Raw genomic sequence first — 25,558 nt, 5'->3', positions numbered from 1 at the left:
CAGTCCTAGCAAAGGTCACTTTTTTGTTTGTTTGAGACAGAGTCTTCCTCTGTCGCTCAGGCTGGAGTGCAGTGGTGGGATCTCGGCTCACTGCAAACTCCGCTTCCCACGTTCAAACGATTCTCCTGCCTCAGCTTCCCGAGTAGCTGGGACTACAGGCACACACCACCACGCCCGGCTAATTTTTATATTTTTAGTAGAGACAGGGTTTCGCCATCTTGGCCAGGCTGGTCTCGAACTCCTGACCTCAGGTAATCCGCCCGCCTTGGCCTCCCAAAGTGCTGGGATTACAGGCATGAGCCACCGCGCCCGGCCAACAATGCTAAAATGTTTTATGAGCATGGACCCGATCTTCCAATCTGAAATAGAATTTAAGTCCTCCCTTACTTCGTATAGTTTTTGGCTCTATAAAATTTCCATACTTTATTTATTATGTATCCTGTCCCTCCCCCACCGCAAAATGTAAATTTGGTAAGGAACTTTTGATTTGTCCTCTGCTATATCCCAGGGACGGAAAGCAATGAGCACACATTAGGCGTCCATTAAATTAATTTCACTTGTTGAATGAATGCGTGAGCGAAGCACTCACAGACTGACCATCAGGGGGCGTCAGAGAAACTGGATAGAGGCGAAATAAAGAAAAAAGAATTACCGCGAGCTTTCAGGTACGGTTCCGCGAGGTTTGAACTCGCTCGGCCACCGTAGTGCTTAGAGGCCGAAAAAGTGCCGCCTCTTCCGGGAAGACGGCTTTGGGATGTCGGAAGATCCTAGAGGTCCCAAGGTAGCTGACTTGCGAAGCTGAGGCTCCAGCCGAGGGCTCCAGGCCTACGACCGGACCAGCAGTGAGCGCGGCTGCCCGACGCTTCAGGGCCGGGAGCAGGGAGCGTGGGTCGCCATGGCGACGCCGGCGGGGCTGGAGCGCTGGGTTCAGGACGAGCTGCACTCGGTGTTGGGGCTGAGCGAGCGGCACGTCGCCCAGTTCCTGATCGGTACCGCACAGCGCTGCACCTCGGCCGAGGAGTTCGTGCAGCGCCTACGAGACACTGATACCTTGGATCTCAGTGGGCCGGCCCGGGACTTCGCCTTGAGACTCTGGAACAAGGTGTCGGCAGGGGTGGGGAGGGGCCCTGTGATTTGTCCCGGTGAGGCTGGCCTAACGGTCCATCGAAGAGTTAAGAAAGCTCAGTTCACAAGCACTTATTCTTTGTCCGTTGTCGCGTAGGTACTGTGCTAGCTCCTGGACGCCCAGCTCAGTGGAGAAGATTGAGGAGGGCTTAGATGTGTCGGGTTAAGCGCAATAGAACGGTGTTTCTCGAACTCTTAACATGCATCCAGGGCCCTTGTTAAAATGCTCGCCCCGTCGCCCAGGCTGGAGTGCGGTCGTAAGATCACGGCTCACTACAACGTCGACCTCCCTGGCTGAAGCGACCCTCCCACCTCAGCTTCCCCGGTAGCTGGGACTACGGGCGCGCGCCACCACCCCCGGCTAATATCTTTTATTTTTATTTTTATTTTTAGAGACGAGGTCTTGGTGTGTTGCGCAGGCTGGTCTCTGACTCCTCAGCTCAAGCAGTTCTCTCTCAGCCCCCGCAGAGTGCTGAGATTACAGGCGTGAGCCACCATGCCCGGCCCCCCTCAGCTTCTGAACTTCCTTTCAGTCGTTTAATTAACAGAGGGGGCCGGGTGCAGTGGCTCACACCTGTAATCCCAGCACCCCGGGAGGCTGAGGCAGGAGGATTACTTGAGCCCAGGAGTTCGAGACCAGCCTGGGCAACATGGCGAAACCTCCCTACAAAAAATTTAAAAATTAGTTGGGCGTGGTAGTGTGCACCTGTGTTTCTAGCTACTTAGGAGCCTGAGGTGGGAGGATCACTTGAGCCCAAGAGGGACAGAGTGAAACCCTGTCTGTAAAAAAATTAAATAAATAAAATAAAAACAAAATAAAAGCTGTGGGCCCCGTTCAGGATGATGACAATGGGGTGAAGCCATGAGGAAGAAAGAGAATGAAGGCTGGTTAGCTGGTTTAAAATTAAGTAATTGTGCCCGGGTGCGGTGGCTCATGCCTGTAATCCCAGTACTTTGGGAGGCTGAGGCGAGTGGATCATGAGGTCAGGAGTTCGAGACCAGCCTGGCCAACATGGTGACACCTCATCTCTACTAAAAATACAAAAATTAGTCGGGCGTGGTGGCATGTGCCTGTAATCTCAGCTACTTGGGAGGTTGAGGCAGGAGAATTGCTTGAACCTGGGAGGCAGAGGTTGAAGTGAGCCGAGATCACGCCATTGCCTGGTGGTGGGGCGGGGGGCAGGAAAGACTAAGTAATTGCTTAAATTAGGAACAGAGCTAAGTGGGAGGGCAGAGATCAGGAGTTGCTCAGACCTCCTTATCTTCCCCTCTACTGACAGGTACCACGAAAGGCAGTGGTAGAAAAGCCAGCTCGGGCAGCAGAGCGAGAGGCCCGAGCCCTGCTGGAGAAGAACCGATCTTATAGGTTACTGGAAGACAGTGAAGAGAGCAGTGAGGAGACTGTGAGTAGGGCTGAAAGCAGCCTCCGGAAGAAACGTAAAAAGCGGAAACACCTCAGGAAGAAGCGTGAGGAAGAAGAGGAAGAAGAGGAGGAAGAGGCTTCTGAGAAAGGGAAGAAGAAAACAGGGTAAGTCAGAAGCATGGCGAGAGAGGATGGGGCAGGCTGGAGTGTTCTCGATGCCCTTATTTAATCCCCTGGATGGGCTGCAGGTGGAGTAAACAGCAGACAGAGAAGCCAGAGTCAGAAGATGAGTGGGAACGGACAGAGCGTGAGCGCCTTCAGGACCTGGAGGAGCGTGATGCCTTTGCTGAGCGAGTTCGACAGCGGGACAAGGATCGGACTCGAAATGTCCTGGAACGGTCAGACAAGAAGGTGAATAGGAGCAGCATGTTCTGTATATCCCCAAGATCCCAGGGTGAAATCTGAGGTTGGCTGTGATTGCAGAGATAGTGATCTCTGGAAAGACAAGGGGCTATCTCTAGTGAGATGCTTACCTCTGTGGTGAGAGATGTGGTGAGAGAAGCCCTGTGCATCCTGTAGCTAAGGCAACTCTCTGTTGTACCTGTAATCAGAGAGATTCCTCACTGAGAGGGGACGTTTTTTGTGTTAGAGTGCATCTGAATGATCCTTGTGATTCTAGAGGGGAGCAGCTGTCGGTGTGGGGGGTCTTTGGCCTCACACCTCTCCATTCTTGTTTTTTTCTTCTAGGCTTATGAAGAGGCTCAGAAGCGCCTCAAGATGGCCGAGGAAGACCGGAAGGCCATGGTGAGTCCCAGGGCCTAGGGAGCCAAGATCAGAAAACAAAAGGAAAGACTTTCTGATAGAGTGCATAGGGAGAGAGGATACAGAGGAAGCACAGTGTGGATGCTGATGGGGTGGTCAGGTTTCTAGAACAGGGGCTTGGTTGTTAGGAGCCAGCTGAGGATAGACTTATGTTGTTGAGGGAAGGAACCTTCTTAAGTTGTAGGGGGAAGGAGGCTACCTGTAAGTCCTCCTTGACTCTTAACTTTAGGATCAAATATACTCTATTAGTGAATGAAATTGTGAGCTTTCCTTATTCCTGAGTCCTAATGAGATATGAGGCAGCTGGAATGTTGTCAAGAAGATTGCTGGAGGGCAAGGGCAGGGCAGCAGTCCCACTGTACAGGGATGTGCTGACCATTCAGCTTAGGCACACCATCTCCAAATACCTTCCCACACCTAATTCCTGCACCCCTTATATGGTTTTGTGATCTCCCTGTGTCTTCTCACTGGACAGGGACAGAGCCTTTGTAATTCATAAACTGGACTTTTTATGGTGTGAAACTAGGTAGGGTAAGCTGTTTTCCAGAGGCCTGGTCTTGTCAAGTAAAGTCACACTTAGATTCCCCAATAGAATTTTGAGACTCTTGGAGTTCCTTTTTTTTTTTTTTTTTTTTTTTTTTTTTACCTTTTTTCTTTTTTTTGAAGTGGAGTCTTGCCCTGTCACCCAGGCTGGAGTGCAATGATGCGATCTCGGCTCACTGCAACCTCCGCCTCCTGAGTAGCTGGGATTACAGGCGCACCCCACCACGCCTGGCTAATTTTTTGTACCTTTAGTAGAGACGGGGTTTCACCATGTTGGCCAGGGTGGTCTCGAACCCCTGACCTTGTGATCCACCTGCCTTGGCCTCCCAAAGAGCTGGAATTACAGGCGTGAGCCACCGCGCCCAGCCTTCTTTTTATTTATTTGTTTTGTTTTATTTTTTATTTTTATTTGTTTATTTTTGAGATGGAGTCTCACTCTGTTGCCAGGCTGGAGTGTGGTGGTACGATCTCAGCTCACTACAACCTGTGCCTCCCTGGTGGAGGAATCAAGTGATTCTCCTGCCTCAGCCTCCTGAGTAGCTGGGACTACAGGCCTGCACTACCACACTCGGCTAATTTTTTGTATTATTTAGTAGAGGAGGTTTCATCATGTTGGCCAGGATGGTCTTGATCTCTTGACCTTGTGATCTGCCTGCCTTGGCCTCCCAAAGTGTTGGGATTACAGGCATGAGCCACCACGCCTGGCCCTTTTTACTTTTTAAAATTTATTTATTTATTTTTTTGAAACAGAGTTTTGCACTTGTTGCCCAGGCTGGAGTGCAGTGGCGTGATCTTGGCTCACTGCAACCTCCACCTCCCGGATTCAAGCGATTCTCCTGCCTCAGCCTCCAGAGTAGCTGGGATTACAGGCATGAGCCACCTCACCTGGCTAATTTTGTATTTTTAGTAGAGATGGGGTTTCTCCATGTTGGTCAGGCTGGTCTTGAACTCCTGACCTCAGGTGATCCACCTGCATCGGCCTCCCAAAGTGCTGGGATTATAGGCGTGAGTCACCGCGTGCCCGGCCAACTTTTGGAGTTCTAAGAATGGCCTGCTGGTTCCCAGGTCTCTCCTGACCAATTTATCTTATATCTCTTCCTGAAATTGACTGTGGTTAGGCTTCTGGGACATCTCAATGCAGTTGTAGTGGTGGTGGTATTACTGTTTTGGCCTAAATTTAATTTTTCTTTCTTTTTTTTTTTTTTTTTTGAGACAGAATCTCGTTCTGTCACCCAGGCTGGAGTGCAGTGGCATGATCTCGGCTCACTGCAACTTCCACCTCCCGGGTTCAAGTGATTCTCCTGCCTCAACCTCCCGAGTAGCTGGGACAACAGACATGCACTAGCATGCCTGGCTGATTTTTGTATGTTTAGTAGAGATGGGGTTTCGCCATGTTGGCCAGTCTGATCTCAAACTCCAGACCTTAGGTGATCCACCCCCCTCGGCCTCCCAAAATGTTGGGATTACAGGCGTGAGCCACTGCGCCCGGCTGTAATTTTTCTTTTTCAGTTACAAAAATATTTAAGCACGCAGGGAAGTTGAAAGAATAGAACAAAGAACACTCATAGACAATATTCAGATTGAAAAATGGTTAATACTATGGGTAGTATTTGCATTGTAATTGTAAATGTGGTATGTTTTTTCTTTTCAGACCATTTAAAAGAGTCTTAGACATCATGGCATTTTATCTCTAAGTACATCAGTGCATACCCGCTAAGGGTAAAGACATTGTGCTCTAAAATCAGAATGCTCTTGTCACAGTGAGGAAGTTGAACAGTAATTCTTATGTATCGACTAAGATCTCTCTACAGTAAAAGATTCCCTCATTACCCCCAAAATAACTTTAATGACTGCTTTTTCCTAACAAGAATGCAGTCAAGGTTCATGCGTTGCATTTGGTTATTAGATTTTAAGTTTGTTTCTCTCTCTGTCTGTCTCACCTTGCAGTGTCCTACATTCTGGATTTGTCTGATCCTTATCTTGTGGTGTTAAGTACTTCTCTGCCCTGTGCTTTCTTTAAAGCGGGAATTGGGTCTAAAGCTTGTCGACACTCTATTAAACAGTTGTGGCAGGAACACTTCTTGGGTGGTGATGTGCACTTCATATTATGTCGTATCACGGGGACATGCTATCCAGTTGTGTATCTATTAGTATTAATATCCTTTCTACCAACAGCCTTTCATCGAATGCTTTTAGAAGCCACTGGTAATCCTTTCCTGAACATGTTATTTTTATTGGGGATTGCAAAATGGTGATTTTTTTTTTTTTGAGACAGAGTCTCGCTCTGTCGCCCAGGCTGGAGTGCAGGGGTGCGATCTTGGCTCATTGCAAGCTCCGCTTCCCGGGTTCATGCCATTCTCCTGCCTCAGCCTCCTGAGCAGCTGGGACTACAGGCGCCCGCTGTCACGCCTGGCTAATTTTTTGTATTTTTAGTAGAGACCAGGTCTCACCATGTTAGCCAGGATGGTCTCGATCTCCTGACTTCGTGATCCGCCCGCCTCAGCCTCCCAAAGTGCTGGGATTACAGGCGTGAGCCACCGCGTCCGGCCGAAATGGTGATTTTTTTATTGTCATTCCTGTTACATGTATTGGCTAGAATTTGTCTACAAAGAAGAGCTTTTCCTCAACAACTAGGAACAAGCTACAGTTTCTTCTTAAAAAGGGTAAATGTTTGTTTCCTTTTAAATACCAATTTTTAGAGTAAGGAGTTTGGTGTAACAGTCATTTCACTGGTGACAGATTTTTTTCCCTTGTTTTTTGTTTGTGTGTGTCACATTGGACTCATGAATTTTTATTTTTCATTATTTTATAATCTCACATCATTATTCGTTTTAATGCTCCAAATTGCTCTGATTTTTTGCCCATATTAAAAAAAAATCTATCTGCCTCTTCCATGGAAGGAATATTTGACTGTGGTACTCAGATTAGGTCACGATCATAAACTGCATTTTAAGTCTTTACAGAACAAACAAGAAAAGCCAAGCAACTAAATAGAACCAGGCCACTTAAGGGTAGAGCAGCAGAGGGGCTTTTTTTTTAAGATGCAGTTTTGTTCTTGTTGCTCAGGCTGGAGTGCAATGGTGTGATCTAAGCTCACTGCAACCTCCGTCTCCTGGGTTCAAACGATTCTCCTGCCTCAGCCTCCCGAGTAGCTGGGATTACAGGTGCCTACCACCATGCCTGGCTAATTTTTGTATTTTTAGTAGAGACGGGATTTCACCATGTTGGACAGGCTGGTCTCGAACTCCTGACCTCAGGTGATCCACCCGCCTCAGCCTTTCAAAGTGCTGGGATTACAGGTGTGAGTCACGGCGCCCACCCGACCACCACAGGAGCTTTGACCTTGCAGTAGAGGAAGTTGTGATCACAGAGAGGATGATGTCATAGTGAGAGGACTCCTGGCAGGAAAGGGCCTTATAGATATTGCCAGTTTTCTGCTGTCATCCATAATGTGTCCTGAAAAGTTTGTATCAAAGGTAAATGTGTAGAAACTAAGTGACACATAGCATGGTGAGGAGAGGTTAGTACCAGAGAGCCAAACATCCCTGATTACATTTGCCTTACAGAAACACTCTGATGCTGTAGTCCTAACTTTTTATAATCAGTTTTTTTCCCTTCCTCAAACTACAGTCATTCAGTTTAAGACCAAGGAACATCTAACTGGGGCTGAAGATTGCCTCCTGTTGGCCCCCCAACTGGTTTCTATCTTTGTCTGAATTATTTTCGGTTTGAGTCCTGTGCTTCTAAATACTGGATTAGCCTTTTATTTTCCTCCTTTCCACTAATTTGAATAAAATGGCAAGAGTAAAATATAAGCTATGCAGACATCTCCCTAATGTATCTATATTAACAAAGATGATAATGCTGCCTAAGAGGACTTTCCAACTGGATTCTGCTGCAGGAAGATAGGGTGTGGGGTCAGCATGTAGCATCCAAAGAGGCCCAGATTTGAGTATGTCATTGTTTTGGTTGTGCATTGCAGAGGGAAGGTGGAGGGTGCATCCTTAGGTTCTCATGCCTGCCTGTCAGGGAATTTTTCCCTTGTAGGGATTGGTAGAGAAAGGGGTTGCTGCTCCAGCAAGATGAGGATTCGACTGTCCTTTCCCAACTCAGGTCCCTGAGCTGCGGAAGAAATCTCGCCGAGAGTACCTGGCTAAGCGGGAGCGAGAGAAGCTTGAGGACCTGGAGGCGGAGCTGGCTGATGAGGAGTTCCTTTTTGGGGACGTGGAGCTGAGCCGGCATGAGCGGCAGGAGCTCAGATATAAGCGGCGAGTTCGGGATCTTGCCCGGGAGTACCGGGCAGCTGGGGAGCAGGAGAAGCTGGAGGCCACCAATCGCTACCACATGCCCAAGGAAACCCGAGGACAGGTGAGGCAAAGCGGCGTCTGCTTCAGCTTTGGTCCCCAAGACAAATTGTGGTGAAGGCTTCAGGGGATTGGGCAACACCAGGGTCAGCCCCTTTCTTGCCTTGCCTTTCCCAGTGGGAAGTGGGCGGGGGTAGTAATGGGAAGAGGGGAGTGGGCAGAGAGGACATCCTCTGTTTTCGAGTCTTCACATATCCCCTCTTTCTGTAGCCAGCCCGAGCTGTGGATCTAGTGGAGGAGGAATCAGGAGCCCCTGGGGAGGAGCAGCGGCGCTGGGAGGAGGCGCGGCTTGGGGCAGCGTCCCTGAAGTTTGGGGCCCGAGATGCTGCCTCTCAGGAGCCCAAGTATCAGCTGGTGCTGGAGGAGGAGGAGACCATTGAGTTTGTCCGGGCCACTCAGTTGCAGGGTGATGAGGTAAGAGCGGAGCTGGGAGACATTCTAAGGAGGACCCGAAGCAAGCTCTTTAGCTCACACCTCCTTCTCTTTCCTTAGGAGCCGTCAGCTCCACCCACTTCAACTCAGGCCCAGCAGAAAGAGTCCATCCAGGCCGTCCGCCGCAGCCTCCCGGTGTTCCCATTTCGAGAGGAGCTCCTGGCTGCTATTGCAAATCACCAAGTCCTCATCATTGAAGGCGAGACAGGCTCAGGGAAGACCACCCAGATCCCACAGTATCTCTTTGAGGAGGTACAGTCATCTCACCCTTCAGCTTGCCAGGGTACCTGGCATCAATGTCCTCATTCCTGTCAGAGCTCCTTTTACATTATATTTTTAGTAGTCACTTACCCATCTTTTCCACTAAATTGTGAAATTCTTGAGAGTAAAGACCATACCCTTTTCACATTTCTGTTCTCACTTCTTGCATTCATTTTATTCAGGTTGGAAGGACGGGTAGATGGATAGGTGGAGTGAGACATATGTGTAAATGTGGACCTCCCTATACTCCAGTGTGGCCAAAACAAGGAGTTAAAGGACTATTTTCCTGCCTTTTTATTAGTTAGTTTTTTTTTTTTTTTTCGGAGACGGAGTCTCACTCTGTCACCCAGGCTAGAGTGTGCAGTGGCGCGATCTCGGCTCACTGCAACCTCTGACTCCTGGGTTCAAGCAATTCTCCTGCCTCAGCCTTCAGAGTAGCTGGAATTACAGGCATGTGCCACCACACCTGGCTAATTTTTTAGTAGATATGGGGTTTCACCATTTTGACCAGGCTGGTCTTGAACTCCTGACCTCAAGTGATCCAGCTGCCTCAGCCTCCCAAAGTGCTGGGATTACAGGCGTGAGCCACTGTGCCCGGCCCCTGCCTTATTTTGGAGATAGGTTCTTGCTCTGATGCCCAAGCTGGAGTGATGTGGCACCATCATGACTCACTGCAACCTGGAGCTCCTGGGCTCAAGAGATCCTCCCACCTCAGCCTTCTGAGTGTCTGGGAGGTGCACACCACCATGCCCGCACTAAAAATTTTTTGTTTTTTTGAGGTGGAGTCTCGGTCTGTCACCAGGCTGGAGTGCAGTGGCGCGATCTTGACTCACTGCAACCTCTGCCTCCTGGGTTCAAGTGATTCTTTTGCCTCAGCCTCCTGAGTAGCTGCGACTGTAGGTGCATACCACCACACCCAGCTAATTTTTGTATTTTTAGTAGAGATGGAGTTTCACCATGTTAGCCAGGATGATCTCAATCTCCTGACCTCGTGATCTGCCCACCTTGGCCTCTCAAAGTGTTGGAATTACAGGTGTTAGCCACTGCGCCTGGCCTGAAATTTTTTTTTTTTTTGAGACAAAGTCTTGCTCTGTTGCCCAGGCTGGAGTGTGGTGGCATGATCTTGGCTTACCACAACCTCTGCCTCCCAGGTTCAAGCGACTCTCCTGCCTCAGCTTCCCAAGTAGCTGGAATTACAGGCATGCACCACCACACCTGGCTAATTTTTTTGTATTTTTAGTACAGACGGGGTTTCACCATTTTGGCCAGGCTGGTCTTGAACTCCCAACCTCAGGAGATCCATCTGCCTCGGCCTCCCAAAGTGCTGGGATTGCAGGTGTGAGCCACTGCGCCTGGCCAAAATTTTTAATTTTTAATTTTTTTGTCACACTGTGTTGCCCAGGCTGGTCTTGAACTCCTGAGCTCAAGCGATCCTCCCACCTCAGCCTCCCAAAGTACTAGGATTATAGGCGTGAGCCACTGTGCCCAGCTTTCCTGCTTTTTTTTTTTTTTTTTTTAACCTTAGTTGGCTCTGCCTCAGCTAATCTGTTCTTTTACAGCTCAAGTCTAGCACAGTCATGAACTTAATTACCCAGAGCTGGGTGAGGACCCCGTTTGAGGGCCCTAGGTCTGTCATCCTATCTATTTGCCCTTCTTTTCTGGTTTTCAGCATCTGTCTTTTCCTCTTTTTCTCCTGCCTGGCTTTTACAGCTTCTTTCTCTGAATTGTACCTTGTCCCAGGGGGCATATTTAGCAAAGGGCAAACCTCTTCTTTCTTCCTTGTCATTCAGGGTTATACAAAGAAGGGAATGAAGATTGCCTGCACCCAACCCCGGAGAGTGGCTGCCATGAGTGTGGCCGCCCGAGTGGCCCGGGAGATGGGTGTGAAGCTTGGGAATGAGGTGAGATTTCTAGGGAACTGGGGGATAGAGACTGGGGTCTGTGACTCAGTCTACACTGCCCTCAGGTCCCTACAGCAGAAGTCTTGGTGCTTCCCCAGTTCACCTTTCCCCAAGTTCCTTTCAGGGCACACCAGCCCGCACTTGGTTGCTAATGGTTCCCTTGACCACCAGGTTGGCTACAGCATCCGCTTTGAGGACTGCACATCAGAGCGAACTGTCCTCCGCTACATGACAGATGGGATGCTTCTCCGGGAGTTCCTCTCTGAGCCTGACCTCGCGAGTTACAGGTATCTCTAATCTCTCGCCTTTCTCTCCTTTCTTCCCACCCAGCCAATTCAGCCATTGTCTTCTGCTTAATCCACCGGTTCTTGAATCTTTATGGTTCAAATGCTCCTTGAACTGACCTCCAGGTACCACGGAGATGGGGCTGGAGGACAGAAGAGATTGTAGAGAAAGCCTCTTCTTCTTTCCCCATTCATCTCCAGGGTTTAGGAAACAACCAGGATAGCAGAGCATTGCTGCGGAGACTTGAAATGCTGTGTGAAGACCATTTGAAAATACTTGGAATGCTCAGCTCAGAGGGAGAAACAGGGGAAGCATCCTGGTTCCCTCTAAATATGTGAAGGCTGTTACATGGAAAGAAGGATCAGATTTGTTTTATGTGACACTACAGGACATAGCTAGGAGCCGTGGGGAGGTTACAGGGAGACAGATTCCAACTCATTACCGATGGCTGAGTAACACTCAGAGTGGTGTGGAGATTGCAGGGCCTGTCAGAGTGGTTGGACCCTGGGTCTTGACCCTCCACAAGAGGTCTTGGGTAGCTTGGTCTGTGAATAATGAGCTCTTAGTGCTGGAAATGGCCAGGCAGGGGTTGGTTGAACATGTGTTGAGGGGGAAAAGGGATTCATGAATGTAATGGGGGTGGAGTCAGGCCAGCTGAACAGTATGTGCCTTTTTGACTCTTCAGAGGCTGTGAATTTCTGGTCCTGGAAGATCACAGTGGAGCAGTTGGACAGATAGGATTTTATCCTTCATATCCCTTGCAAAAAATCTCTGAGAACCCATGGAGAGCCAGCCAGTGCAAGAGTGTCTGATGCAGATGTTTTTGCCCATCGATCCAGCCTGCTTTGTGGAATGGCTGGGGACTTCACCATCACAGTTAGGGTTAGGCACAGAGTTGAGGTCAGGGAGGTGGGTAGGGGAAGATGGGGATGAGTTCCTGGGACTTGGCTGCCACCCAGAAAAGCCAAAGATTAAAGCAAAGAGAAAGAAGGTGTCATGCACGTAACTGAGGAGGAAACCAAGGAGCATGCAGAGTCCTGTGAGAGTTGGGGTAGAAAGGCTTAACTTGCTCCTGTCTCCAAAAGAAGAAACAGCCAAGAAGGATGCCAGCAGCAGTGTCCCACAGGACACCAGGAGCTTCTAGGCTATCTGAATCACAGCAGCTCAGGTCTATTACCCCCAGCCAGCCTTGGTGGCCCACCGTTATTGAAAGGGACCCTGCCTTCCACTTTTTTTTTTCCCTTTAAAACGTATTGGCCAGGTGCGGTGGCTTACGCCTGTAATCCCAGCACTTTAGGAGGCCAAGGCGGGTGGATCACGAGGTAAGGAGATCAAGACCATCCTGGCTAACACGGTGAAACCCCATCTCTACTAAAAATACAAAAAATTAGCCGAGCATGGTGGCAGGCGCCTGTAGTCCCAGCTACTTGGGAGGCTGAGGCAGGAGAATGGCGTGAACCCAGGAGGCAGAGCTTGCAGTGAGCTGAGATCATGCTGCTGCACTCCAGCCTGGGTGACAGAGCAAGACTCGGTCTCAAAAAAATAAATCCTTCCACTTTTTCTTTCTTTTTTTTTTTTAGATGGAGTCTCGCTCTGTCACCCAGGCTGGAGTGCAGTGGCGTGATCTTGGCTCACTGCAACCTCTGCCTCCCAGGTTCAAGCAATTCTGCCTCCCAAGTAACTGGGACTACAGGCGCCTACCACCACATCTGGCTATTTTTTTTGGTATTTTTAGAAGAGACAGGGTTTCACCATACTGGCCAGACTGGTCTCGAACTCCTGACCTTGTGATCGCCTGCCTCGGCCTCCCAAGGTGCTGGGATTATAGGTGTGAGCTATCGTGCCCAGCCTAAAACATATCCTTCAACTTTTTCTAGTAAGAGCAGCTGCTGAGTCTAAGCAGACTCTTGACTGAACTAGAGGGTATGGCTGACTTGTCCTGGCCTCAGTGTGCAGCCTCTACATCTTGGCTCCTATTGTCTGCTGAGGCTGGGATAGGTTGCAGATCATGGGGCCCTGGCCTTCTCTGACTTTCTCTTGGTCTTACATAACTGGGATGGCTGAATTCTCCTTAGAGCCCCCTCCGTCAACAGTCATTCTTCAGCTCTTTGTGTCCATTACTCCCCTCTCATCCAGGGAACCCTGGTGTCTGATACTGCATTGCCCAGTGCTCCTCCCTCATTGCTCTTCTATTCCCTCCTCAGCGTGGTGATGGTGGATGAGGCACACGAAAGGACCCTACACACAGACATTCTCTTTGGATTGATCAAGGATGTTGCTCGCTTCCGACCTGAGCTCAAAGTCCTGGTGGCTTCAGCCACAATGGACACTGCCCGTTTCTCCACCTTCTTTGATGACGCCCCTGTGTTTCGAATCCCTGGACGCAGGTTTCCTGTGGACATCTTCTACACCAAGGTGCCCCCTCAGGGAGAATGGGCTTAAGTCTGTGGCAGAAAAGCTGAGGCCTTTGGAGAAGGTTATCCCATGGAGGGAAAGATGGAATGGAAGGGTCAAAGGGGAACTAGGATAAAGTGTATGTTGAACTGGGAGGAGAGGAAAGGTTTGCCTAAGCAGGTGGCCCTCCTGTGACCCCATCTCTTTCTGCTCTCCAGGCTCCAGAGGCTGACTACTTGGAAGCTTGTGTAGTATCTGTGTTGCAGATCCATGTGACCCAGCCCCCTGGGGATATCCTGGTGTTCCTGACAGGACAGGTGCCTGACATGGCAGGGAGAGGGGATGATGTATCCCAGGGGAAGACAGGGCTGGCATGTTGGCCTTCTGTGACTCTGGGACCCCTGCTGCTCTCCCCACCCCCTATTCAGGAGGAGATTGAGGCTGCCTGTGAGATGCTCCAGGATCGCTGTCGCCGCCTGGGCTCCAAAATCCGGGAGCTCCTGGTGCTGCCCATTTATGCCAACCTGCCCTCTGACATGCAGGCCCGTATCTTCCAGCCCACACCACCTGGGGCACGAAAGGTCAGTTGGAGAAACCCACACTCTTCACCCCTGTGCTTCCCGCAGCTAGTAGTGAAAAAGCTGTGTGCCTGCCCCATGCAAGGTGAGTCCTGGGCACTGCTGCACACAGCTGAGGAGCAGCCTGGCCCTTATTCCTGGGACTGAATAGAGGATAAATATGGTGTGAACCAAGAGAGCGCCAAATATGTGATCTGGAAAGTAAGCACAGTAGATTCAGTGGAGAAGGGAAGTCCTTGATGTGCCAAGAGGTGGGATTTGATATGGACCTTTAAGAGAAATGGCTGAGGTCAGGTGAGGTGGCTCACGCCTGTAATCCCGGGACTTTCGGAGGCCGAGGTGGGCGGATCACTTGAGGTCAGTAGTTTGAAACCAGGCTGGCTAACGTGGTGAAACCCTGCCTCCACTGAAAATACAAAAATCAGCTGGGCATGGTGGCGTGTGCCTATAATCCCACATGTTCAGGAGGCTGAGTCATGAGAATTGCTTGAACCTGGGAGGAGGAGGCTGCAGTGAGCTGAGATTGCGCCACTGCACTCCAGCCTGGGTGACAGTGCGAGACTCTGTCTCAAAAAAGAAAAATGGCTGAGAAGTTATCAGAGGAAGGCCCAAGGTGTGTTTGAGGTCAGAGTGTGAGCTAGTAGGCTTAGTGGGAGGTTCATGTGGTGAAGGAGTAGGAGACAAGGCTAAAAACAATTTGGGGCTAAGATTTAGGGAGGGCCTTTGATAACAGGAGAGTTTGGACTTTATTTATTTATTTTTCTTTTTTGAGACAGAGTCTCGCTCTGTCGCCCAGGCTGGAGTGCAGTGGCAAGATTTCGGCTCACTGCAGCCTCCGCCTCCGCCTCCCAGGCTCAAGTGATTCTTGTGCCTCAGCTTCCCAAGTAGCTGGGATTATAGGTGTGTACCACCACCCCAAGCTAATTTTTTTTTTTTTTTTTGAGATGGAGTCTCACTCTGTTGCCCAGGCTGGAGTGCAATGGCACCAACTCTGCTCACTGCAACCTCTGCCTCCAAGGTTCAAGCGATTATCCTGTCTCAGCCCCCCTAGTAGCTGGGATTGTAGGCGCCCTCTACCACTCCCGGCTAATTTTTTGTGTTTTTAGTAGAGATGAGGTTTCCCTATTTTGGCCAGGTTGGTCTCAAACTCCTGACCTCAGGTGATATGCCCACCTTGGCCTCCCAAAGTGCTGGGATTATAGGCGTGAGCCACCATGCCCGGCCAACACCCAGCTAATTTTTAGTAGAGATGGGGTTTCGCCATGTTGGCCAGGCTGGTCTTGAACTCCTGGACTCAAGTGGTCCGCCTGCCTTGGCCTCCCAAAGTGCTGGGTTACAGGCATAAGCCACTGTGCCTGGTGAAGTTTGGACTTTAGACAGCTGAGTAGCAGTCAAAGGATTTTGAGCAGAGATACAACTTTCATTCAACAAATATTTAATGAGTTCCTTCTGTTGTCAGGTACGCAGGGGTTGATGACACAGTGATGAACAAAACAAAGTCCCTAGCCTAACAAACATGCACTTGTGGTCTATTGGGGAAACAGTGGATGCGTAAATACATATTGTCAATTTGTGGCCAGTGCTGTGAAGAGATACAAGGCAGCATAGTAGGATGGAATTTGACTCTGAGGGGTGGGAGTGAGGACTGGCATGAAGGTATTTTCCTTGGGGTGTAGGGAGGGCCTCTTCAGTAAGGGGAAAGTGGAATAGAGACCCAAACCGGGTGAGGGAGGGAGCCAGGCTGATATCTGGGAGAAGAGTATGCCAGACAGAGGGGATAGCTGATGCAAATGATCCAGTGAGGAGTGCACTTACCTGGGCAGAGCAAAGCGGTGTGCGGGAGGAGTGAGGGAGGTGGTGGAGTGCTAGCAGATGAGGTCAGAAAGGCAGCCGGGGTAGGGGATCCAGGCTTTTAAGGGGCTTGGATTGAATTCTGGAGTAGGATAGGAAGCCACTGAAGGATGAGGAGTGATGTGACAGGTTTGTATTTTAAAAGGACCATCCTGGATGCCATGTGACAGAGGCTAGGAGCAGAAGCAGGGATACGTGTTAGGAGGCTCTTACAGGAAGTGTTGTGTGAAGATGAAAGCGGTGGTGGGGAAGATGGGGCAGGAACTTGAACACCCCCATTTCCCATCTCTGGAAAAAAAAAAAAAAACCCTAAATCCTCTTCTCCATTTCCCTTCCTCCTATGGCCCTGCTGACTCCCAGCCCCCTCTTCCCTCTCCCCTGTCTTCTGGCCTTGTACCCTGCTCCTGACCTTGGATACTGATTCCCTCAGCTCCTGCCCCTTACTGCAACTGCTTCACTACTCCTAACTTTCCAAGATTACTTTTTCTGGGTAACTAGGTAGGTGGGGTCACTCGGTGACCCCATGTCCTCTCACTCAGGTGGTTGTGGCAACGAACATTGCTGAGACATCACTCACCATTGAGGGCATCATTTATGTGCTGGATCCAGGGTTCTGTAAGCAGAAGAGCTACAACCCCCGCACAGGCATGGAATCGCTTACTGTCACACCCTGCAGCAAGGTTAGCCTGGGGACACATGGGAGTGGGGGAGGTGGAGTTGGCCCACAGAGAAGGTCCAACTCAGAAGCAGGGTGGGGGCTTCCTAGGGAACCGGGATGAGCAGTTTGCATCCTTCCAGATTTCTTGCATAAATACTGCCTTTTCTCTTTTCCCTGACCAAATTATCAGCCAGCCTGCTCTCCTTTCTTTCCAGGCCTCAGCCAATCAGCGAGCTGGCAGGGCAGGTCGGGTGGCTGCAGGGAAGTGCTTCCGCCTGTATACCGCCTGGGCCTATCAGCATGAGCTTGAGGAAACCACAGTGCCTGAGATCCAGAGGACCAGCTTGGGCAATGTCGTGTTGCTGCTCAAGAGCTTAGGTGATTGGGCTACCTGAGAGAGGAGGGAGGGGCTGGAGTCACTGTCCTTTGAAGGGACTCTGTTCCATCCGTCACACCTCTCTCTAGGGATCCATGACCTAATGCACTTTGATTTCCTGGACCCTCCACCATATGAGACACTGCTGCTGGCTTTGGAGCAGCTGTATGCTCTGGGAGCCCTCAACCACCTTGGGGAGCTCACCACAGTGAGTTGGGGGGCAGCATGTGTGGGGGCAGGATGATAGGGGGCAGCATGGGTGGGGGCAGGATGATAGGGGTCAGAATGGCTCCAGGGACCCCTATACTAGTATGGGAAACCCGAGGGAGGACTGGGCTCAACTCTCTCTCTCCTCTCCTTAGTCTGGTCGAAAGATGGCAGAGCTGCCGGTGGACCCCATGCTGTCCAAAATGATCTTAGCCTCTGAGAAGTAAGCCCTCCCCTCCACCTGGGCCCCCAGCACACAAACTGGCCAGGCCTCCTCTGTCTCCAGGGTCCCCTTTATCTGTTTTTTTCTGTTCCTCATACTATCCCTTAACACATAATAAAGTATTAGATAACTCTGATTGCCCCCTTTTGAGGCCCACAAGGGTAAGACACTTGATCCTATCCTTGATTCCACCGCGCCTGGCCCCTTGAGGAACTTACTTGTTCCTAAGGTTTCAAACTAGAACATTTAGATGGAGCTGTGGAGGGATGACCTTTAAATGCCATTCCTCTGCTGTCAGAGATCTTTTCCAAATGCACATAGTGAATGCACACTTTCTGCAGAAGCCTCAGAAGTCCCCAGTGTTTCCTGCTCCTGCCTCCATGGATGTCCCTCCTTTGTGACTGTTTCATCTATGGCCCCTACCTCCTTGACCCCCAAGCTGCTGCCAGAATCCGTCTGCTGGCTGCTTTGTAGCCATTATGCCAACCAGCCTTCCCCACATGAGGAAACATCCATTACACAGTGATCACTCCCCACTCCACCATATCTGTTCCTATGTGTCTTGCTTTGAACTCATGCTTTCCCCTTCCTGTCCCAGGTACAGCTGTTCAGAGGAGATCCTGACAGTGGCTGCCATGCTCTCTGTCAACAACTCCATCTTCTACCGACCAAAGGACAAGGTCGTCCATGCTGACAATGCCCGTGTCAACTTCTTTCTCCCTGGTGGTGACCACCTGGTTCTGCTGAACGTTTACACACAGGTCACTGGGCTTGGGTGAGTGGGAATGAGAGACACTGGGGTACTTTAGTCCCACTGTATACTTAACTATCTCTCCTTTCTTTTTAACCATCTTCCCAGTGGGCTGAGAGTGGTTACTCTTCCCAGTGGTGCTATGAGAACTTTGTACAGTTCAGATCGATGCGCCGAGCCCGGGATGTGCGGGAACAGCTGGAAGGGCTCTTGGAACGTGTGGAAGTTGGTCTCAGTTCCTGCCAGGGGGACTATATCCGTGTACGCAAGGTCAGCATTTCTTCAGCCTCCTGCTTTCCACCCCCAGTACCTTCCCAGGAGCAAGCTTCTCTGGGGGCACGCAGCATTTCCTCCAGCGTGAGAGCATGCCCTCTTCCCCTTGTATATGATGTGTCCTCCCAGGGCCCTTTCTTCCCCAGACCACTGAAGGTTCATTCCTGGGAAGTTCTTCATGCATTCCTTACCTCTCTAGTTTTCCTGAAGCCTGAACTAAAAAGGTAGTGAGTTCTTAGGGTCCCCAGATGTCTGCCTTTTCCATTGATTTTCTTTCCTGCCCACTCCTTAGGCCATCACTGCTGGTTACTTTTACCACACGGCACGGTTGACTCGGAGTGGCTACCGCACAGTGAAACAGCAGCAGACAGTCTTCATTCATCCCAACTCCTCCCTCTTTGAGCAACAGCCACGCTGGCTGCTCTACCACGAACTTGTCTTGACCACCAAAGAGTTCATGAGACAGGTGAGGAGAACATCCTGTGCTCACGCAGGTGGAGACTATGTAGAGAGATGGTGTCCTGGCAAGCTAAGAACCCAGGTTCAAGTTGCTGGAACTGGTACAGAAAGAGGAAGGTAGGGTAAAATAGAAAGACATCCTTTGTTTTTTTTTTGTTTTTTTGAGACGGAGTCTCACCCTGTTGTCCAGGCTGGAGTGCAGTGGTGCAATCTAGCCTCACTGCAACCTCTGCCTCCGGGGTTCAAGAGATTCTCATGCCTCAGCCTCCCAAGTAGCTGAGATTACAGGCGCAAGCCTCCACGCCTGGCTAATTTTTGTTATTTTTAGTAGAGATGAGGTTTCACCATGTTGGCCAGGCTGGTCTCAAATGCCTGCCTCGGCCTCCCAAAGTGCAGGGATTACAGGTGTGAGCCACCATGCCCAGCCCAAAGACATCGTTTCTAACAGGTGTGTCAGCATCTTCCAAGATCTGAGAACTAGACATTTATTCAATAAATATTTGAATGGCTATTGTATAGGTGCTGGGGCTATAATGAACAAAGCAGAGTCTCTGGTCTCACAGAGTGTACTTAGTCTTTATGTTCTAGGCTTTTCTTTTCTTTGAGAGAGTTCCGTGCTCTTGTAGCCCAGGCTGGAGTGCAGTGGCACGATCTCAGCTCATGCAACCTCCGCCTTCCGGTTTCAAGTGATTCCCCTGCCTCAGCCTCCAGTGTAGCTGGGATTACAGGTGCCCACCACCACACCCAGCTAATCTTTGTATTTTTAGTAGAGATGGGGTTTCACCGTGTTGGCCAGGCTGATCTCGAACTCCTGACGTCATGATCCGACCTGCCTCGGCCTCCCAAAGTGTTGGGATTACAGGCGTGAGCCACCGTGCCTGGCATGTTGTTCTAGACTTTTCTTAGGAATAGCTTATTTGGTATCTTGAATAACATATAGAGGTTTATCTGCCCTTTGGGTATATAACAATAGAGCCAGGCACCTTTACCCCTAGCTCTAAAGTCAAAGAGGAAAGATAACTTTTGACCAGACACATAAGGATCTAGGTTGGGACTGGGCATAGTGGCTCATTTTTGTAAACCATCCCAGCACTTTGGGAGGCCAAGATCAGCCCAGGCAACATAGTGAGACCCCATCTATACAAAAAATTAATGGTGCACCGTGATGTGTGCCGGTAGTCTCAGCTACTTGGGAGGCTGAGGCAGTAGGACTGCTCTGAGCCATGATATGCCACTGCAGTCCAGCCTGGGCAAGAGAACAAGACTGTTTTAAGAAAAAAAAATAACAACAAAAGATCTATGTTGGAAAGAAGGGAACTCCATTGATCTTTTCTGTCTCCTAGGTACTGGAGATTGAGAGCAGTTGGCTTCTGGAGGTGGCTCCCCATTATTATAAGGCCAAGGAGCTAGAAGATCCCCATGCTAAGAAAATGCCCAAAAAAATAGGCAAAACACGAGAAGAGCTAGGGTAAGAGAAGGACGTAAACAGAACCTGACACCAGCTCCTTTTCCTTCTATACATTATTTAATACCTATTAAATAAAATTATTTTTGGAATAAAGCTTGTGGGAACATTTGGGATCCAGAGAAAGTGATATATGAAATTCTATCTCATATAGTCAGTTAAACTTTATTATTTACAAGTTAAATTACACAGCAGCTTTACACAGCATGAGATGGAAAGGAAGGAAGGAGAGAAACGAGAGGAAGTTGGCTCCTGAGATTCTTGGCTGCCTCCACCTCCTTCTCTTGGGCGTAGCAGTCTTCAGTGCTGCCCCCACTCCAAGGTCAAGGATCAGGGCTTGGAACACAGGTTTAAGTCAGGTTCTGGCTCTGACAGCCCCAGGGCCACCAGGGCTCCCACTAGCAGCTTTTTCACAGGCGTTGGAGGTGAGTGTGAAGGCATCAGCTGCAGGGAGAAAGGTTAATGCCAGTTGGGGGAGGCACACACATGTTCTACCCTTTACCCCACCCAGCCCTACCTAGGACTCACTTTATCTAGACGATGGCGACAAATGAGGCCACTGGAATTCAGGTAGAAAGTGGAGTAGGCATCATAGGTCCTGGGGAATAGAGGGAGGCTTACTGAGGGAGAAGCTGACTGGTCCCAAAGCTGAATTCAAGTATTTGTTTAAACGAGTAGTCCCTAAATCCTGCTACATATTAGATCACCTGGGCAACTTACAAACATCTCAGTGCTTAGGTTGTGCCCTGTCTCAATTAAATCAGAGTGTTTGGCGTCAATATTTTTTAACGATCCTTGGGTATTTCTACTGTGCAGCAGTTTGGGAACTGCTGGTTTAAAAACTTATATCCAGTGTTTGTGGCTGGGCCTAACAATTTATTGGGATTCTACTCCCAGGCAGAAATTTACCAGGTTGTAAGGCTCAACATATGAGACAGGACTTTTCATTTGTTTGGTACTTTTTTTTGTATGTGTGTGTGTGAGACAGGGTTTCACTCTGACACCCAGGCTGGAGTGCAGTAATGTGATCATGGTTCACTGCAACCTCTGCCTCCCAGGTTCAAGTGATTCTCCCATCTCAGCCTCCCAAGTAGCTGGAACTACAGGTGCGTACCACCACACCTGGCTAATTTTTATATTTTTTTGGGTTTTACCATGTTGGCCAGGCAGGTCTCCAACTCCTTACCTCAAGTGATCCGCCTGCCTCGGCCTCCCAAAGTGCTGGCATTACAGGCATGAGCCACCACACCCAGCCTGTTCAGTAAGTATTTGAGTACCTACCATGTGCAAGGCACTGTATAGGAAGAAACTGAAGCTCAGAGGTTTTTCTAATATACTCAGTCTCTCTTTTTTTTTTTTTTTTTTTTTTTTTTAAACATTAACGTAAACTAAACAGGATCCCTGTCCTTAAACCGTCAAGTCAGGATAGGTCAAGGGTTGTCTGGGAGACTAGATCATCTGTAATCTCAGCATTTTGGGAGGCTGAGGCAGGTGGATCACCTAAGGTGAAGAGTTCGAGACCACCCTGGCCAACATGGTGAAACCCTGTCTCTACTAAAAATACAAAAATTAGCCGGGTGTGGTGGTGCGCCTGTAATTCCAGCTACCCAGGAGGCTGAGGCCAGATAATCGCTGGAACCCGGGAGGCAGAGGCTGCGGTGAGCTGAGATCATGCCACTGCACTCCATTCTGGGTGACAGAGTGAGACTCTGTCTCAGAAAAAAAAAGGAACTGATTATAGTTTGGGTCCTTTCTCATTTCTCTCTTACCGGTAATGCTCGTCTTTGTCACGCTTGTAGAACCGCAAAAAGAGCAAGTGGACGGGCAGCCCTACGAGCCGCCACCGGGCTTGCAGGGTCCAGTTCTCAGGGTGGCGGGTCAGCTGTAGAACCTCCAAACGAAGGTGTGCAAAATAATTCCAGGCCAGGAAACGGCAGAGGGTCAGTGAAAGAATGTACCATGTCCGGCCCCTGTGAAGAAGGGATGGGAAAGAAATCATGATGGCAGAATTAGAAAACCAAACTGGCTTCTGTCTAAGGAATGGGGAACAGCTGTGAGAAGCAGTCTAGGAACTTCTCTGGGAAGTGAAAAGGGTCATGTATATAGCTTTGGGTGCTTTTCTTCCCCAATGCCCTACCTGTGCCCCAATTCTCACTTGGTACGTATGTTGAGGATCTCATTGATGAATTCCACATCCAAGGAATACAGACTGTAGTCGTGGGACTGAAGGAAGAGCTTGGGAAGCTAGGTGGAAGAAGATGGCATCAACCCAGTGGGAAAGAAAAGATAATCCTATTTTTCAGTTTTCTAATTTTTTTTTTTGAGACGGAGTCTAGCTCTGTCGCCCAGGCTGGAGTGCAGAGGTGCAATCTCTGCTCACTGCAAACTCCGCCTCCCAGGTTCAAGCGATTCTCCAGCCTCAGCCTCCTGAGTAGCTGGGATTACAGGCACCCACCACCATGCCCAGCTAATTTTTGTATTTTTAGTAGAGACGAGGTTTCACTGTGTTGGCCAGGCTGGTATTGAACTCCTGACCTTGTGATCTGCCTGCCTCGGCCTCCCAAAGTGCTAGGATTATAAGCGTGAGCCACGTGCCAGGCCCAGTTTTCTATTTTTAAGGCCTCCTTACTCCCATCTTGGAGTGAAAGATCTCATCCCATGATTAACCTCCCTTAACCCAAAATGAGGAACATCATTTTCTTTCTCTTTGAGATGGAGTCTCGCTCTATTGCCCAGGCTGGAATGCAATGGAGCTATCTCCGTTCACTGCGCCTCCTGGGTTCAAGCGATTCTCCTGCCTCAGCCTCCTGAGTAGCTGGGATTATAGGCATCTGCCACCAAGCCTGGCTGATTTTTGTATGTTTAGTAGAGATGGGGTTTCACCATGTTGGCCAGGCTGGTCTTGAACTCCTGACCTCAGGTGATCCACCTGCCTCAGCCTCCCAAAGTGCTGGGATTACAGCACTTTGAGCCACTGTGCCTGGCCGGAACATCATTTTCTCAGGAAAATGTTTATAATTTCTATGCCTGCCTCATGGTTCCAAAAAAGAATCCAGTTGACTAACGCCCTACGTCCAAGGATTACCCACATCCCTTCCCACTGTAGATGAAGGCCACTTTTGCACTGACTTACCTCTTGTCTCAGTCTCTCATACATGACAGACAGATGTTCCTCCATACTAGGATCTCCTGACGGGGTGGCAGGGGAAGGGTGGGCTGTTCCAGGGACTTGGAAAGGTATCCAAGCCCCAGGATAGGGGCAGGGAGGTCCCTCAAAAAGGCTTCTAAGCCCATCCAGGCAGCCGCTATGCAACTCAGGTCCTGGCCCCTCCTCCCCCTTTCCTGGAGGGAGAACCACCCATGCTGAGCTAAGGGCCTGGATCTGAGGGAGAGGTAGTGGGGGAACCTGGGGAAGACGCTGGGTGGGAAGGCGCAGGGGCAGGGGAGACCAGAGTAGAGGAGAAGATGGGGAAGTGGTTGTCGTGGAGTGGGGCCAAAGGGGTGGGAATGGTAGAGTCCCTGGATAAAGCTGGTCCTAAGGAGACAGAACAAAAGGGAAAAAGATAAGAATCCACTTGCCTAACACCCCTTCATCCCCTGGATGCTCAACAGGCTTCCAATACCTATTCCTCCTGACAAAATGGATGGAATTACTATAGGAAAAAAGGGATGGATTCATCTCCATCTCTACTGAAAACAAGAGGAAACCATTTTATTTTATTATTTATTTTGAGATGGAGTCTCGCTCTGTTGCCAGGCTGGAGTGCAGTAGTGCAATCTCAGCTCACTGCAACCTCCGCCTCCCAGGTTCAAGTGATTCTCCTGCCTCAGCCTCCCGAGTAGCTGGGACTACAGGTGCGAGCCACCACGCCCAGCTAGTTTTTGTATTTTTAGTAGAGACGGGGTTTCACCATGTTACCCAGGATGGTTTTCATCTCTTGACCTCGTGATCCACCCGCCTTGGTCTCCTAAAGTGCTGGGATTACAGGCGTGGGCCACCGCGCCCAGCCGAGGAAACTGTTTTATGTGACACAAATACCAGCACCTCCCAAATATGAGCAGACATCTTTACTTTTTTTTCTTTTTTTGAGACTAAGTCTCACTGTCGCCCAGGCTGGAGTGCATTGGCGGGAACTCGGGTCACTGCAACCGCCGCCTTCTGAGTTCAAGCCATTCTCCTGCCTCAGCCTCCCGAGTAGCTGGGATTGCAGGCACCCTTCACCACGCCCGGCTAATTTTTGTATTTTTAGTTAGAGATGGGGTTTCACCATGTTGGCCAGGCTGTTCTCGAACTCTTGACCTCAGGTAATCCGCCCACCTCGGCCTCCCAAAGTGCTGGGATTACAGGCGTGAGCCACCGCGCCCGGCCACATTTCTTTAAGATTCCAACACTGGGCCAGGGGCGGTGGCTCATGCCTGTAATCCCAGCACTTTGGGAGGCCGAGGCGGGCGGATCACGAGGTCTAGGAGTTCGAGACCAGCCTGGCCAATATGGTGACACCCAGTCTCTACTAAAAATACAAAAAAATTAGCCGGGCGTGGTGGCGGGAGCCTGTAGTCCCAGCTACTCGGGAGGCTGAGGCAGGAGAATTGCTTGAACCCAGGAGACGGAGGTTGCAGTGAGCCGAGATGGTGCCAATGCGCTTCAGCCTGGGTGACGGAGCAAGACTCCATTTCAAAAAAAAAAAAAAAAAAAAAGATTCCAACACTGGGGGCAGTTTCACCTCTCTTATCGCAAGAATCATGTAATACATACTTGATGAGTGAATGAATAACAAGCTTTATTGTACTGTGGATTAAATGCTGTGGCCTGTACATCTCCATGATTAAGTGTGCGAGGCAAATGTACAGAGAAAAAAGAATATCCAGCTGAAGCTAGGAATCTGAATTCTATCATGTAACTTTAGGCATTCTCATTCCCTATGCCTCCGCTTCCTACAAATGTCCTATAAATGAGAACAATAACGCCTCACTGGGTTATGAGGCCTATATGAAATAATGAATGTAAACAAAACGTAGCGACTTAGAAAGCAGTACATAAATGGAAGCTATTATCATTTCGGGCCCCTCTAATGACAGACACAACCTCAGGAGACAGTTAAAGGCTGGCCTTCATTCTCCTGGGTTTACCGACGTTGAAACTGCAAGGGGAGGTCACCCAAAGTCAGGCCTCACCCGAGTCCCTCCGCTCCCAAGGAACCCCCCCGGGGATCGTCTCACTGTAGGG

The 25,558-nt window shown here is 49.7% G+C and overlaps 2 protein-coding genes across 8 annotated transcripts in view; one reads left to right on the top strand and one right to left on the bottom strand.

Moving 5' to 3' along the window:
- The first annotated feature begins 667 nt into the window (after positions 1-667).
- On the top strand, positions 668-20,427 carry DHX16 (DEAH-box helicase 16). Of its 2 annotated transcripts, XM_054489963.2 has the most exons (20): positions 668-1,102; positions 2,406-2,653; positions 2,737-2,899; positions 3,236-3,292; positions 7,967-8,221; positions 8,428-8,631; positions 8,710-8,901; positions 10,701-10,811; positions 10,983-11,098; positions 13,301-13,511; positions 13,709-13,807; positions 13,919-14,071; positions 16,459-16,599; positions 16,793-16,955; positions 17,043-17,161; positions 17,316-17,383; positions 17,982-18,144; positions 18,243-18,404; positions 18,700-18,873; positions 20,210-20,427. In XM_054489963.2, exons 1-20 carry the CDS (start codon positions 896-898, stop codon positions 20,336-20,338), a joined length of 3,135 nt encoding a protein of 1,044 aa, XP_054345938.1. In that variant the 5' UTR covers positions 668-895; the 3' UTR covers positions 20,339-20,427. The 2 variants fall into 2 exon arrangements, with proteins under 2 accessions (XP_054345938.1, XP_054345939.1); XM_054489964.2 differs by lacking the exons at positions 668-1,102; positions 2,406-2,653; positions 2,737-2,899; ... (4 more) ...; positions 10,701-10,811; positions 10,983-11,098 and adding an exon at positions 11,304-11,978.
- Positions 20,428-20,470: 43 nt separating this feature from the next.
- The window catches only part of LOC129037812 (uncharacterized protein C6orf136), a 29,778-nt gene continuing 24,690 nt past the window's right edge, over positions 20,471-25,558 (bottom strand). For all 6 annotated transcript variants that reach the window (XM_054489962.2, XM_063665972.1, XM_063665973.1 and 3 more), the window contains 5 exons: positions 23,465-23,866; positions 22,487-22,575; positions 22,101-22,301; positions 20,860-20,929; positions 20,471-20,775 (listed from right to left, as the gene is read on the bottom strand). In XM_054489962.2, coding sequence (XP_054345937.2) covers positions 20,662-20,775; positions 20,860-20,929; positions 22,101-22,301; positions 22,487-22,575; positions 23,465-23,866 — 876 coding nt within the window. In that variant the 3' untranslated portion in view covers positions 20,471-20,661. The remainder of the gene's footprint in view (positions 20,776-20,859; positions 20,930-22,100; positions 22,302-22,486; positions 22,576-23,464; positions 23,867-25,558) is intronic.

Source organism: Pongo pygmaeus, chromosome 5 (assembly GCF_028885625.2).
Source record: "Pongo pygmaeus isolate AG05252 chromosome 5, NHGRI_mPonPyg2-v2.0_pri, whole genome shotgun sequence".
NCBI lineage: Eukaryota > Metazoa > Chordata > Mammalia > Primates > Hominidae > Pongo > Pongo pygmaeus.
The sequence above is the reverse complement of the archived record's forward strand: the minus strand, read 5'-3'. Positions and strand labels throughout refer to the sequence as shown.

Bases quoted from the DNA above. Each gene is read 5' to 3' on its own strand.
- DHX16 (XM_054489963.2), top strand. From the start codon at position 896: ATGGCGACGCCGGCGGGGCTGGAGCGCTGGGTTCAGGACGAGCTGCAC. The intron at 2,900-3,235 runs GTGAATAGGAGC...TTTTTCTTCTAG, and splicing joins TGGAACGGTCAGACAAGAAG to GCTTATGAAGAGGCTCAGAA. The intron at 8,632-8,709 runs GTAAGAGCGGAG...CTCTTTCCTTAG, and splicing joins CTCAGTTGCAGGGTGATGAG to GAGCCGTCAGCTCCACCCAC.